This window comes from Nilaparvata lugens, chromosome 2 (genome assembly GCF_014356525.2).
Source record: "Nilaparvata lugens isolate BPH chromosome 2, ASM1435652v1, whole genome shotgun sequence".
Classification (NCBI taxonomy): Eukaryota; Metazoa; Arthropoda; class Insecta; order Hemiptera; family Delphacidae; genus Nilaparvata; species Nilaparvata lugens.
In genome coordinates this window covers 81,856,331-81,871,203 of record NC_052505.1, presented here as the reverse complement: position 1 = coordinate 81,871,203, position 14,873 = coordinate 81,856,331, and the positions used below count along the sequence as shown (strand labels likewise).

General features: G+C 31.8%; 2 protein-coding genes across 4 annotated transcripts in view; both read right to left on the bottom strand.

Annotated features, from left to right (window-relative positions):
* LOC111064454 (RYamide receptor-like) overlaps window positions 1-14,873 on the bottom strand; it is a 390,152-nt gene that overhangs the window by 269,631 nt on the left and 105,648 nt on the right. The window lies entirely within an intron of this gene.
* LOC120350005 overlaps window positions 1-14,873 on the bottom strand; it is a 36,114-nt gene that overhangs the window by 7,905 nt on the left and 13,336 nt on the right. For all 3 annotated transcript variants that reach the window (XM_039421916.1, XM_039421919.1, XM_039421917.1), the window contains 5 exons: window positions 13,375-13,500; window positions 12,662-12,766; window positions 11,335-11,670; window positions 8,555-8,674; window positions 7,223-7,333 (listed from right to left, as the gene is read on the bottom strand). In XM_039421916.1, coding sequence (XP_039277850.1) covers window positions 7,223-7,333; window positions 8,555-8,674; window positions 11,335-11,670; window positions 12,662-12,766; window positions 13,375-13,500 — 798 coding nt within the window. The remainder of the gene's footprint in view (window positions 1-7,222; window positions 7,334-8,554; window positions 8,675-11,334; window positions 11,671-12,661; window positions 12,767-13,374; window positions 13,501-14,873) is intronic.

The window sequence follows — 14,873 nt, the reverse complement described above, 5'->3', positions numbered from 1 at the left end:
CTGTTGAAAAATTAAAGATTTATTATAGAATAGCTTATAGAATAGAATAGATGTTTATTTCATCAAGTCAATTTTTAAATAGCCTACAATAGTTACACTTTTTATAAATTAAATTACAATAGAACAATAATTACAATATTTTTATTATGCCAATACTATGATGGAAGTCTCTATAAACAGTAAATCACAAAAAATTGTTACTTCATAGCACGTTCGTTGACTATACTACAATATTTCAACAAAACTTTCAAAATAAGCAAAATGCTAACATTAAGAATCAATCATCATAGTTTTAAAAATAAATTAATCATTTCAGACACAATACCGTACTATTATTTTTTCAATAGGTTTCTTTTGTTATTCATGTTTAGTAATATGTCAATTATAAGTAATTTTTAGTAATATTCTATTTTTTGTTTTTGTTCTTAGAATAAAATTATAATTATATTTCTTTTTAGTTTTATGAAATAGCACAACTCGCATCCGCGCTCAGATTCTTTGATTGCGGATGCTAATCTTTCCATAAAATGTAATTTATTTTTATGTTTGTTAACTGTTTTTGTATGGAATAAAAAATTTGATTTGACTATCACTAGCCACTGTATCAAATTACAAGAAAAAAAAACAAGAAATATAGATGAAATAAAATACTGACTTGCAAAGTGATTGAAAGATCACTCGAGGGCAAGCAGGAGTCAGATATTAAGTTAATTTTGAGAAATATTATTATGAATGATTATTAAATTTTTGAAATCATCATTAATTCTGAGTGACCTCTTAATGTGTTTTAATGATCAATTATGATGTTTTTTCAACAAAATGAATTATGATGTTCTTCTATTAACCTATAATATTCAAATTTATATTTAATTTTATTGGTTGATCAGTTGCTCACAATAAAGATAATTCCAGTTCCAAAATATGATTGTTATGAATGGTACCTCTCTCAACAGCCGTGTATTATCTTATAACAACAGTGTATAGACATGGACTTTTAGCTAATAGACAGGTGAACTATTCAGGAAAATTTAAAGGAGTAAGATTTCAACAACTGGAAAGTGAACTATGATGTTCTACTGAAACGTATAACATTCAAATTCATATATTATATTATTGTAGTTGATTGGTTGATCAGTTGATTACAATAAAGATAATATCAATAAATTCTAAATATGACTGTTATAAATGGTACCTCATTCAACAGCTTTATATTATCTTATCACACAGTGCAAAGAAATGGACTTTCAGCTAAAAATTAGGTAAACTATCCAGGAAAATTTGAAGGAGTAAGAGATCAACACCTCAGCCAGTGACCTAGGCCTATAAAATGTGTATGTTAAAGTTATTGTATATTGGAGGCATACAGTGTTTCTTTTTTAGAAAGTGAATCATTTTCGAGAGGAGCAATAGACCCATCACTAAACGAAATCATTCCGGTTATATGATTACGTTTATGCACAAAGAATGATAATGTATTCTCTATTTTTTTGAAAAGTACTCACTTTTATCTATAGGACTACTAGAGTTATTAGAACTCGATAAAAGTTACCAAGTTTGTTTTATTTTACTCGATCAATCACATGTACTATCGTCATATATATTTTCTTTTTACAGAATTTTCACTTATATTTTACTCGATTAGTTCAAACTAATCAGAGTCAATAAAAAAGGTACCTACTTGATTGAGTTTCTATCTGAAAATGTGAATTCTATGAGGTTTTCTTGTATATGATTGAATGATTTCCAACAACACAAGTGTCAGATCCAATGTCAGATCCTGTTGTTCATACTATATATTTTGGAACTTTTTGAACGAGAGATATATACACTGAATGTTTATCTTGGTGGGTCGAACTGTACAAATTTTACCGTCTTTTCGGCCGTTTCATTTCAAGTGATAAGATAAGACAGTTCTGTATTGGAATGTACTTTTGAACCGTTAATTGGTATGATCAGCTGTGCGGACTTTTGATTTTCTGGCGGGAAACTCGTTACCATAGCAATAAGAGTATTGTTGGAAATCTGTAGCTTTTCATTACTTGTGTTATCTGTTGTCTTTGTCTCTGACAACGCTGATTACTCACTCTCATTGAAATGGAAAGTATTAATCTTTTTCAAACTTCAAAGGGTAAACCTGGAATTATATATAAAGGACATAAATACAGAAAATCTTTCAGCTCTACTGTTAGCAATCGTATCACGTGGCGGTGCCTTGATAAGGAGTGCGCGGCTTCCTTAAAGACTAATATAACGTGTGATAGCATTGTGACTTAGCTGGTACACACACGTGTGATAATATTTTAACGCATTCTTCACCCGAATTTTCGTCACCGTCCCTTGTTACTGATGGCTTGGCTACCCAAGTGGAGAAACAAAATATTGACTTTAATCAATCATTATTGGTATCCGATAATAATTCGAACCTTCTATCTGGTCCATTGAATGATGAACTTTCTCAGTTGAGAAGTGAAAATGAACTGTTGAAATCTCGTCTTGAGGAGTTAGAGATTCAGCGTAATGCGGCCTTGGACAGATCAATCAATCTAGACATTCAATTGATGCAGCGCCTGGATGCTGCTAGAGATGCAACAACACAGACTGTTAAAATTGGAGACAGTACGCCTACTGGAACTCTAATTGACCGATTACATACATTCATAAATGATGAATTACTCACGGACAATGACATAAATGTATATTGTAGGAAAATGTTTTCTAGCTGTAAGGATTTAATTGTTGTTGACACGGTTGTAGTATCACTTATTGTCAATGATAATGATTATGATCACTCTTTTTTAAGTTCAAATTCGTGTGTAAACAGAAATATTGCATTCATTCTGAATGACAGTCGCACCAATAATTGTATGGATGGATGGACTTGCTCTCACTGGAGCCTAGTTGTCTTTGATCATATTGACAAAACGTTTTATAATTTTGACTCATTGCGACAGTATAATAACAATCTTTAAATATCTTAATAGAGAGGCTAAAACCAACATTCAATTCAGATAGAGTGGTTCATATTGATTGTTTGCAGCAGCAAAATTCTTTCGACTGTGGCATCTTTGCACTTTTTCATCTTGAAAGTTACATTAAAATTAGAAATAAAAATAATTGTCCGGTATTTATAAAAATTTTAAATTAAGGAAATTTGACGCTAAGAAACAAAGATTGCATGTACTGAACACTATTGTCAATTATTTGAAGCATCAGACTGATGAATTTGAAGCTACAACTGGTGATTTTCCACAACCGATTATTTCAATGAATAATGTTAATCTTGAGAGAGAATCTCTTTTGCCCAAGTCAAAAGCTTCTGATCCTATAAGAAAAATTAAACTTTTCATGGATAGTCAGGGTCGTAATGTCGTTGATAAATTATGAATGACAAAAATGAAAAATGTCAAGTAATAGGTACACTTAAGCCGGGAGCTGTTTTTCAAGATGTGACCAGTGAGAGCGGTGGTGACTGTTCTGATTTAGGTCCGCTGGATGCCGCTGTATTTATTGCTGGAACTAACGATATAGCCAGAAATGAGGCCAAGAATTTAATATCAGTTTTACGCAGGAGACTGTCAGATTTGAGACATACTAGAGTTCTCGTATTCGATGTTCCTCACAGGTATGACCTCCCTGATTGGTCGTGCGTTAATAAATTGGTTGAATGGGCAAATATTCAGATACGAAAAACGTGTAAACGCTTTGAAAATGTCACTCTTTTGGAACTGGGTAAGCTGGGGAGACGCTTTCATACAAATCATGGGCTTCACTTGAACAACATGGGTAAGCGCTACATTGCTGATCAGATTTTGAGGGAACTTAATACAGATACATCTATTCAAATTGATAAACCTATTCCTTTAAAAAACTAGACCACTTGGCCGGTATTGATACTAATCAATATCGGTTGAATTTTGTCAATATGATGCCTTATCTGCTCAAACAAATAAGTCAGCGCCTCTGAAAATAAAATTTATACACCAGAACATTAGATCTTTAAATAACAAAATAGATAGACTAGAAATATTCCTTGACTTGGAACGACCGGATTTCCTAATTCTAACTGAACACGGTTTAAAAAACACGGAGCTAACTTGTTTGAATGTACAAAATATGCGTCTAATTGATTATTATTGTAGAGTTAATAAGAGTATGGGTGGCGTTGCTATATACCACAGTACGTGCGGTAATCAACAGCCCCGTAACATAGTTAAAATGAACGTAAATGATTTTTGTATAGAGGGATGCATTGAATTAGCTTGTTCCAAGTTCAATATAAATAAGGATGTATACGTACTTCTAGGTATTTATCGGCCTCCAAATGGTGACATAAACTTATTTTTCAACAATCTGATTGATGTCCTTGAGAAATTGTCGGCGAATATGGGAATCAAATTAATCTGTGCAGGTGATTTCAATATTGACTTCTTGATGGATTCTTGCCAACGTAGAGCTTTTTTGAATGTACTGGATCAGTTTAGTTTAAGGTACAATATTGAAGTTCCCACTAGAGTATCAGAGCTTAGTAAAACGGCCATTGATAATATAATTACTAGTTCCTCATTGACTAATATTAATGTAGACGTAATACACTCATGGCTATCGGACCACACTGCTCAGTCTATTGTGTTGAATTTTACGAATTGTACTCCCATTGCAAAAAATATTTCCTATGTTACATTCCGTAATTGCAGTGTCAATAATATGGTTGGCTTTGAGGCGGCTTTGTCAGTTGTAGATTGGAGTGCTGTTGCCTCCGAAAATGTAACAAACAACAAATATGAGTTGTTCCATCAAACCTTTCTTCACTATTATAACATTCATTGTCCTATTGTGACCAAGCCCTCACCTACGACGAAAAGGAAGAAACGTAGCGGTGGTAACTGGATGACTGAAGAAATTAAACAAATTAGAACTGTGCTTGAATTTGCAACAGGGAAGGCAAACGCAATACCAAATTTAGATACATCTCTTATTAACAGTGTAAAAAATCATTATGACCAGCTAGTAACCAGAGCAAAAAAAGAATTTTATGGTAATTTAATTAAAAATTCAACAAATAGATCTAAAACCAGTTGGAAGCTAATAAATCAATTTAGAGGTAAAGGGTTTGAACGAAAAATTGACTTACTAGGACTTGATATTGAGGATGAACATGTTACTGACAAAAGACGTATTGCAGACGAATTTAACAATTTTTTTGCTAGTGTTGCTCAAAGATTAAGTAAAGATTTAAATAAAACACAACTGACTTCTAATAATACTCCTATAAGCAACCAGAATGTTCCAGTTCCGCCATCTGAGCACTTCTACCTAATACCATCTAACGAAGATGAGATCTTACAAACCATCGATAGATTTAAGCCAAAAAATAGCACTGGTCATGATGATGTCTCCTTAAGGGTGTTAAAGCAGTGTAAAAGAGCCATTGCCCAGCCAATATCTTGCATCGTCAACTCAATGCTCGAATCTGGTGAATTTCCGGCCATTTTAAAAATAGCTAAAGTTATTCCACTTTTCAAAGAAGGTATAGCAAACATGACATAAATAATTTCAGACCCATTTCAATTTTAACAGCTTTTTCAAAGATTTTTGAAACCATCATTCTCACTAGACTGGTAGCCTACCTTGTTAAGCATAATCTGATTTAACCCAATCAACATGGTTTTGTAAAACAGAAATCAACTACTTCAGCCCTTATAGAGATTTTTGAAGGACTGATAACAAACATTGAAGATGGTAAATATACGGCTGGTGTAATGCTAGATCTATCTAAGGCTTTCGATTGCGTGGACCACAGCCTGTTGTTAGATAAATTAAATGGCCTTGGTATAAATGGTAGAGCAAATGATCTCATAAAGTCATATCTGTCTGATCGATATCAGTATGTTTCAATTCAAGGCGATCAGGAACAAACCGCTTCAAAACTTGTTAAAGTATCCTCAGGAGTACCGCAGGGTTCTATTTTGGGACCTCTTCTTTTTATACTATATATAAATGATATTCTTCTCTTGTACCTCAAAATAAGTTGACGCTGTACGCTGACGATACATCTTTGATATTTGCGGACAGAAACTTGGAAGACCTAGAATTGATTGTAATCTGGTGTGTAATAGAGTTGTTCAGTATTTTAATTCGCTCTCCCTGACAGTAAATTCAAAAAAAAGTAGTCTAATAAATTTTAGTCTGAGACACAGTGCGATTGAGCCACATTTGTTTATAGGAATGATTGTATACGAAATACAGATTCTGTGAAATTACTTGGCCTAGAGCTAGATTTAAAGTTTGTGTGGGATGAGCATGTAAATGTAATAGTTAATAGAGTGAGTAGAGATCTTTTTGTGATAAGAAATATGGTAAAATTTGTACCATTATCTGTTTCAAAGATGGTTTACTTTGCATTGTTTCACTCCCATGTTGCTTATGGGATAGAGTTATGGGGAAGCACTGCAGATTTGCACTTCCAAAAAATATTTAAATTGCAAAAAAGAGCTATTCGCTATTTGGCTGGACTCAAATTTAATGAGTCATGTAGAGAGGCTTTCGTCTATTTGAACATTCTAACTCTACCCTCAATTTATATTTTCAAATTATTAGTCTTCACTCACGACCATATCTCAGATCTGGCCACAAACGCTGACATCCACAATCATAATACTAGAGGCAGAAATAAATTAGCTTTAAGACAGCACAGGCTTCAACTGTATGAGAAAATGCCTTCTTACATTGGTTCAAAGCTTTACAATAATTTACCAATTGAGCTGCAGTCCCTAACAAACAAGAATATATTCAAAAAGAAATTATACAGCTTTCTTGTTGCAAAAGCTTATTATAGTTTCAATGATTATTTCTGTAATACATGATTGAAGCATCTAGTAATAATAAATTTCTATGTCCTGCACTACTTTTAAAAACTACTTTTTGTATCTGACGTCTTTGTACTGGTGCTTATTTTATGTCCATTGATGTGAGTATATTTTCAACAATTCCTCAAGGAATGACCTGTGACTAGACGATATTCAAATGTATATTGTATTATATGCTGTGTTGAATAAAGAGATTATCTTATCTTATCTAAGTTAAGTTAGCTAGGTACCTACATATCTGAGAAAATCACTTGCTCCTATTTGTAGCTTGCATGAGTGAGGAATTAATAAAAAAACTTTTTCAAAATTTTGAATTTACTCGTATGTAGTTTACTCCACACCCACATTTTCCATACCTTTAGTATCTGTGTAACCAATGGTATCATCATCCACTTTGATCTTCATTCCAAAAGTAATATCTGCATCGTTTTTCTCAGATAATTTCTTTGCTTCGAGAATTATACATCCTGTAAAACAGTAAAATAATTATTCGACTGCAATAACATCTATCATCGGTGATTGACGGGGAATATCCTTTTATTAATAATAATGTGGTAAAGAAAAATCCTTTAAATCAATTATTTTAGAAGCAGTGCTCCTATAGCCTATACAAATAATAAAAATGATGCACTCTGACGTATAAATCTGATAATAAGAAGCATACTCATTCCACTATTTTACTGAATATAGTCTCCAAGGATTTGAATCATACAGATATAAAAATAGAGTAGGCTATAGGCCTATTGTGGAGGTATAAAATTCGACAACCAGGAATAAAATATGGGGCACCTGCCAAAGATCTAGTTGTCACAGTGAGTCATTAATTCATTTATTGTGAAAAATCTGACTGCTAGTCGTTTTTTTAATAGCAAAAAGTTATATAAAATTTGAATCACAAAGATTTAAAATTAGAATGAAGATACAGATTGAGACAAATAAAGATTGGCGGCCACGGATCTGCCGAAAGATCTCGTTGTCACAGTGAGTGATTCATTCATTTAATGTAAAAAAACTGACAGCTAGTTGTCTTTTTAATAGCAAAAAGTGGTGTAAAATTTGATGTTATCCACTTATTCATAAGTTAATTCATATCTTAATTATAATTCAAATTATATCTCAAATAAATATAACAAAGTTTGATACCGTAATTTTATAAATTGGTTGATGTAATCCTTTATTGACATTGGATCAAAGGAAATCAAAAAAGAAAAAAATATAAATTATGAATATTGGGAAAGGGAAAAATCCAATAAGCTTATCCAATCAGCATAATTCAATTTTCTTCAGTTCTAAAGTCAATTTTGATAGGTACCTTAAAAAACAGGAAATATTTCCTCATTTCCTCATTAATCCTTTTCCTCATTAATCCTTTATTGACATTGGATCAAAGGAAATCAAAAAGAAAAAAATATAAATTATGAATATTGGGAAAGGGAAAAATCCAATAAGCTTATCCAATCAGCATAATTCAATTTTCTTCAGTTCTAAAGTCAATTTTGATAGGTACCTTAAAAAAACAGGAAATATTTCCTCATTTGTATTTGTAATTGTATTGAAAAAAATTGTAGCTTCACTCAATTTCTCTCATAAATGACTTATGCTGAACATACTAATTATAAAAATATTATTATAATTTATTATCTAACATGTAACTTGAAAGTGAATGTTAAAGATACGATCAATATCACCTTTTGGTTTTTTCTCTGAGCCAGGTATTTTTATATTCCCACAGCAGGAAACTGAATATGTAGAATCTTGCTTGATATCACAAACCATGTCTTCAGTAACACTCTTCAGGAAAAGCGATGCTGTAAATTTCAGGTTTTACCATGAGAAAGATTAATAATGGATAGTTTGTATAATCTTCAAATTTTTATTCATTTATTTATGGAGACAACAGGTAAAAACCCCATTTTGCCTCCTTCACACTATACAATAATTCCCAACATTATACGATTTCCAATAAAAAGAAGATAGAAAATATGAGGAAATAGCCAATTATGAAATTATGAATATTGTATTAGCATTGGAGGTATAAAATTTATAAAATGTTATTCATCTTGAAAAAGTATAATTGATTGATTCATCAAGAGTAGTAGACTCTTTCAATTTCCAATAAATTTTATCAGAGATAGAAACATGTGATTTGCTCCCAGATAGGCTATACAATAGTTATATGCATTGTCTAATACAAATGCAGTAACTCAATGTACCTAGAATAGGCTACATTTATTCTAGGTACATTGCAGTAACTCATCACTATTAACTGTTGTAGGCTACAGTTGGAAAAAGTAAGCCTATTGGTTTTAATTCCATAACAGTATTCTCAAAAATTAACTGGTAGTTCTGTGAACAGTGGACCTCGCGCATTTATAAACAGCCTCCTCTTATGCTGTCCATCACAGTAAATCCTGTCTGTATGTCGTGTCGGCGAGATATCGGTGTGAAAACGGTTAATGGCTGTTGGGGTTGGTGTATCAAAAATGCTAACATCAAAAGCTAATCTCTTTCAAGACATACTGGCAACAGGACAGCCCAAGTTCAAAGCAGAGAAAGTTCGAGAGACAATACTATGTTATTTTAGTTAATTAATTGCATGCGCTATTGCACGCAATCAATAGTTCATTTATTTATTCATTTATCCACAATGGATACAATGGGTTTCCTCAAATATGTCTCCTCAACAATAAAACGTTTAAAGATACAAATGAAGAAATAAAATAATGATAAAAATAATACGAACTTATGCAATAATGAATAATACAAACAACAAAAATACCACCTAATTCAAAAATGAAAATACAAAGATTTCAAATACTTATGGAAAGAGTAAAAATGAAAAAAAATTGAGAATTCAAAATTCGAAAACTTATAAAAATTAAAGAATATAATAACAAATAATAAACACAAATTTTATCAAAGAAAAAATAAAATTTATAACTGAACGACGTCCCAAACCATATGCACATCCACACTGATACACCAACTATTTATTTTATCAGATCACACAAGATTTGATTATCATATAACGCTTCCCGGAATTCAGCGCGAGAAAACCAGAAGACAACTAGGTGTTATTACGCCGCGTTTCGCCGTAAATGCGCAACATATAAACATTTAAACTTTAAGAGAAATGCCAAACCGTCTACTTGAATCTTAGACCTCACTTCGCTCGGTTAATGAGTAATTCATTCAATGATCTACATACGCATCAATAAGATGATATTATTTCTAAAACATTATTTTGCTGACTCCCACGCACAACATTGCAACAGTTCATGAGGTCTATGATTTATTGTGAAGCTATTATGTTATAGCCTATAATAGAATATCAGTATGAAACATACAATAATCAAAGATTGACTCTATTCTATTGATACCTTTTTCAGATGCAATAATCTGTCCTGAATACTCGTGAATAAGAATGGTTGGAATATTAGAGAGTATCAATCAATTCATTGTCCAATGTCAGGTCTAATATATTCATTACAAAAGGGCTGAATTTTTGTAGAGTATGCCCATTATATATATTATTATATATATATATATATATATATATATATATATATATATATATATATAATGTTATTTATATATTAGCTACCTATTTATATATATATATTATTATATATTTTGCTATCAACGTGAGCTTGGATGATGGTATTACACAAAGGAAACTATAAAATGTAGGACAGAATTATCAAAAATATTAGTAATCTACCATTTTCTATCCAGATCATTCTAATTGTGTGTTTTTTATTATCCTTATGTATATATCTCTATGAGAATTATTAAGGATATCACGTGTAACAGTTTAAGCGATATTCCTGACGATTCTCATAGATATATATATTCTTTATTAATATTACCTATTCTTCAAAACCAAGCTCTTCCAAAATAATCCGCAAACCCTAGTGTCATAATAAAATGTAGACTTTTGATAGTCAATGGTGAATCAAAATCACTTCATCATCGCTAATATTTTGGAATAATCATATCGCTAAAATGCGGAATAAATAATATTGCTGATAAAAATTGATGATGATGATTATGAAGATCAAAAATAATCAACATAACTTATTCTAAAGTGATTATAAACCAGTAGAAATTTTGGAATATCAACTACTGTACCCTACAAATGCGGTAGTAACATAGCGGTTTCACATGAGGTCTGTATTTTTATCAACATATAGTTGTAGGTGTAGGCTATGCCCCTACCTCCGTAAACTAAGCCATAGTGCGTTCTGGTGGAATTACCACAGGTAGGGCTCCTACACCAATAAAAATTTGTTGATTTCAACTGATCTATATCAGCTAGTGTTTTTATTGGTGTAGGAGCCCTACCTGTGCTGACGTTACCATCAACCAACTGTCTTGCACTATATGGCTTTGTTTACGGAGGTAGTGACTATGCTCTTCAAATTGTAGATTATGTTGTGGAAATATGCGAGTGTTTAGACGGTGTTACCTTGTACTCCCTCTTTGGTATGGACTTTAGTGCTCGGTTCCTCCTCAATTGTGGACAGGTAAATCCTCATGACAGTGGCAAACTTGTTGGTGCTCTTCTCAAGCAGTTGACTCTTCTCAGTGTCGCACGGCAGATACTCCGTCTTTATCTCCAAGTCCTGCACATCGGGTGCGGTCTCCCAGGACCGGCGGAACTTGGAGCTGATGATCATCAGTGCGCAGGTGTTGAAGGCACTCTCGTTGGCCTCGCCATTGTCCAAGACGACAAGTGTGAAGTCAGCGCACAACTTGCTGCCTCCACCGACATCGAAGCAGCTGTTCGATGGTGGAGCAACACCTGACATTCAAATTAAACAGTTTTTATTATTTTGTTCTTGAGCAAGTACGCATACATAATTATAGGAGTTGCTATTCTTATCAAATCTATACTTGAAAAATTCTTAGCTCACTGATCTTGATTTCTGAAAAACTACTATAGTGAGGTCCACGTTATAATGGCAGTGGAGATATAGGAGAAAAACGTTGCCGATCCTCTTTTATCAATGCCTTCTATAGACTGTAGCTTATACAGGTTTATTAATGTAATATTAACGGTACATTGTCGTTTAAAATAATCAATATTATATTTTATCAAGCAAGAAATTATATTTTCCAACAATTTCCTAATGAATTTTCATAATTGAGATGAAATATTCTGTTAATAAAATGTTAATTTCACATTGTTCAAAGACGATCTGGCAACAGAGAAAAGCGAAAAAGAGATATGGCTATCAGCTTTATTGAATGATGGACAAGGATAGCAATACCAATTGCTAATCAAACACTGTCATTATAACGTGGACCTCACTACAGATGGATTTCAACAAAACTTGAAATATAAAGCTTCCTTATAGATCCTATATAGGTGCTCACTAAAAAAATCTTTTCGGCGATAATTTAACTTTAAGGGTGGTTTCAAGGGTTTGAAGTTCGTCTTCTATCCTATACTGTGTTTATTGTGGAATAGAGAGAATTTTAAGTTTATATTTGATTCTTGATAAGAGCATGGTAAATTGATAGCTTTCGATCAATTCTCCATTTATCTAATCGATCAGTCCGACTCAAACCCAAACTCCTCATAGTCCTCAAACTTTACTCAATAAGACCTTTTCAAATTTATAAATCATTGAACTCCAGGATCTCCACTCTCATATAGACTCACATGAGATTATTTCCTACACTAGAAGCAGAATAAATAATAATATAGATTATCAATTTTTTATTTTCTGATCTACCTTACCGAAGGCCTACTCATTATTGATGCGCATATTATGTTGAATCATACTCACCAATTGACTGACGTGAGCCTATCAACTTATCGTCAACATTCAACTTGATCCTGAATAGGTAATCAATACTGTCAAACACTTTCTGAGCTTCCAGTGACAGGCATCCTATAAAAATCATTGAATACAACTTATTGAAACATTAGTTGAATCTAATATTTTTCAAGTTCAAATTCATTGAGTAGAAAAATGATATTCTCCTGTTGAGTAATTTTCTGTGATACATGACACAATTTCACAAATAACATTACCTAGGCCTAATATTGTTATTAGGGCTAAAATAACAGTGTTATTATATACTTCTATACCAGATAGAGGGTAAGTTTTATTTTTATTTTGAATTTGATAGTAAATTATTATAGCCTATATTCTTTGGAAAATTAACAATTTATATACCAAACATTATACGAATAACGAATATCATGAGTTACTGGTATGGTATAATTTCAAACCTTTCTGCATCAAGGCAAATAATTAATTAATCTAATAAAGAAGGCTATTGATCATCAAAGGAACTTCAAAATGAGAAAGGAAGAGATATAAATTGAAATTGAAATTTTCTTTTTTTTTGTTTTTCAAGTCTCTTTTTAGCTGATAGGCTAGCTGTATTGAAATGATTGAATAGGAAATTCTTCATTCATATATTGTGTCATCACAATAATAATTCAATTACCTAATATTATTGATTGAAACTAGAGTTTGTGAAAAACGCTTACCTTTATGCTCATCATTTACATTGGGAAGTTGGAAAATGCCACAGCAGGAGACATACAGAGTATTTTCATCATCAGTTTTCCTTTCACAAACCATATTTTTGAAAATACTTTTCAGGTACAATGATCCTGAAACAATAAAACTGATTGTTCTCCAGCTATAGACTACTATGATAGTTTTGAAAATAAGAATTTTCCCAAGGTGATCTATGAATCAAAGAATTAATGATGATGAAAATAAATTTGTTGAGTGAAATTATTATGAGCTGAATCTTTGAGATACCTATATTGGAATAATGATGAGTGGATGCTGAGATTTTCAAAAAAATCCAACACAGAGAAATGAATGAAATAAATTATACATTCTAAGAGAACGATTGAGACATATTATAGGCCTAATATAAAATTTATGAATTAACTAGAATGTTCAATAAAATAATAACTGTAGAATACAACAGAATGTAGTATACGGTACGCGATATCTTTTGTACCTATAGATTTATCCTGCGATTGAGATGTTTGGGAGGAGAAGGATAATTTAAAATGAATTATTTAAGAAAACTGATATTGTATATTAGTATTGTATTGGTATTTTTTATTGAATTGTAGGCCTATCATAAAATATTGTAATTTGTATTGTAGGGCTATATATTAGTATTTGCTTATTGTATAGAGTTCTGTATATTGCTTCAGCTTCATCAAAATCAAGGGTTTATGTTATGATTCATGTGTCTCTCCTGGTTTGTAGAAGTAATAATTCAACCTATACGGTATCTCTATTATAGCTCAAGTCTTTTCCAAACATCGTGGAATTTTTATGTCTGTGACATCTATTAACTTAATCCTTCATCTTGATCAATAATTTAGATGAGTTCACAGTTGATAATAATGATAATGAATTATGATTCCAGTGAAATAGTGTTGGGTGCTGATTATAACGACGAGCTTAATACTTTCATTGGTTTCAAGAATCAATGTGCTATTCAATCACAAATCACACATACAGTACTGGTATCAATTTCAAACTAACTTCCAACTTCATTCATCAGCAATAAAAAAATTAAATTCTCAATAATCGAATAATAAGAATAAGGATAATCCTCTTCAATCCCCTCATATATTGAGAGCATTTGAAATATTCTGCATCATCTTATATAACTCCTCACCCAAGAACAATCCTTGAACCATCAGCATCTTATTAATTTACACTTTATAAGTTTCTAGATATTGGATTTTTCACTGTGTTGATAGAACTAGTTGCCTTCAGTTGTCTCTCGAGAAATGAAGAACGGGAAACAGTTTTTTTAACTTTTTAATTATTTGTACATATATAGCTTTTTAATATGTTTACATTAGAGCTAGATATTGTTTTCAATTTGTTATTCTATAATAAAATGATTTAAAAAATTATGATGTTATTTTACAGAAAAGAAATTGAGTAGCCCTGAGTATATACGTTTTCAGAGAACTTTTTAATTATTTGTGATAACTATGGATTTTGT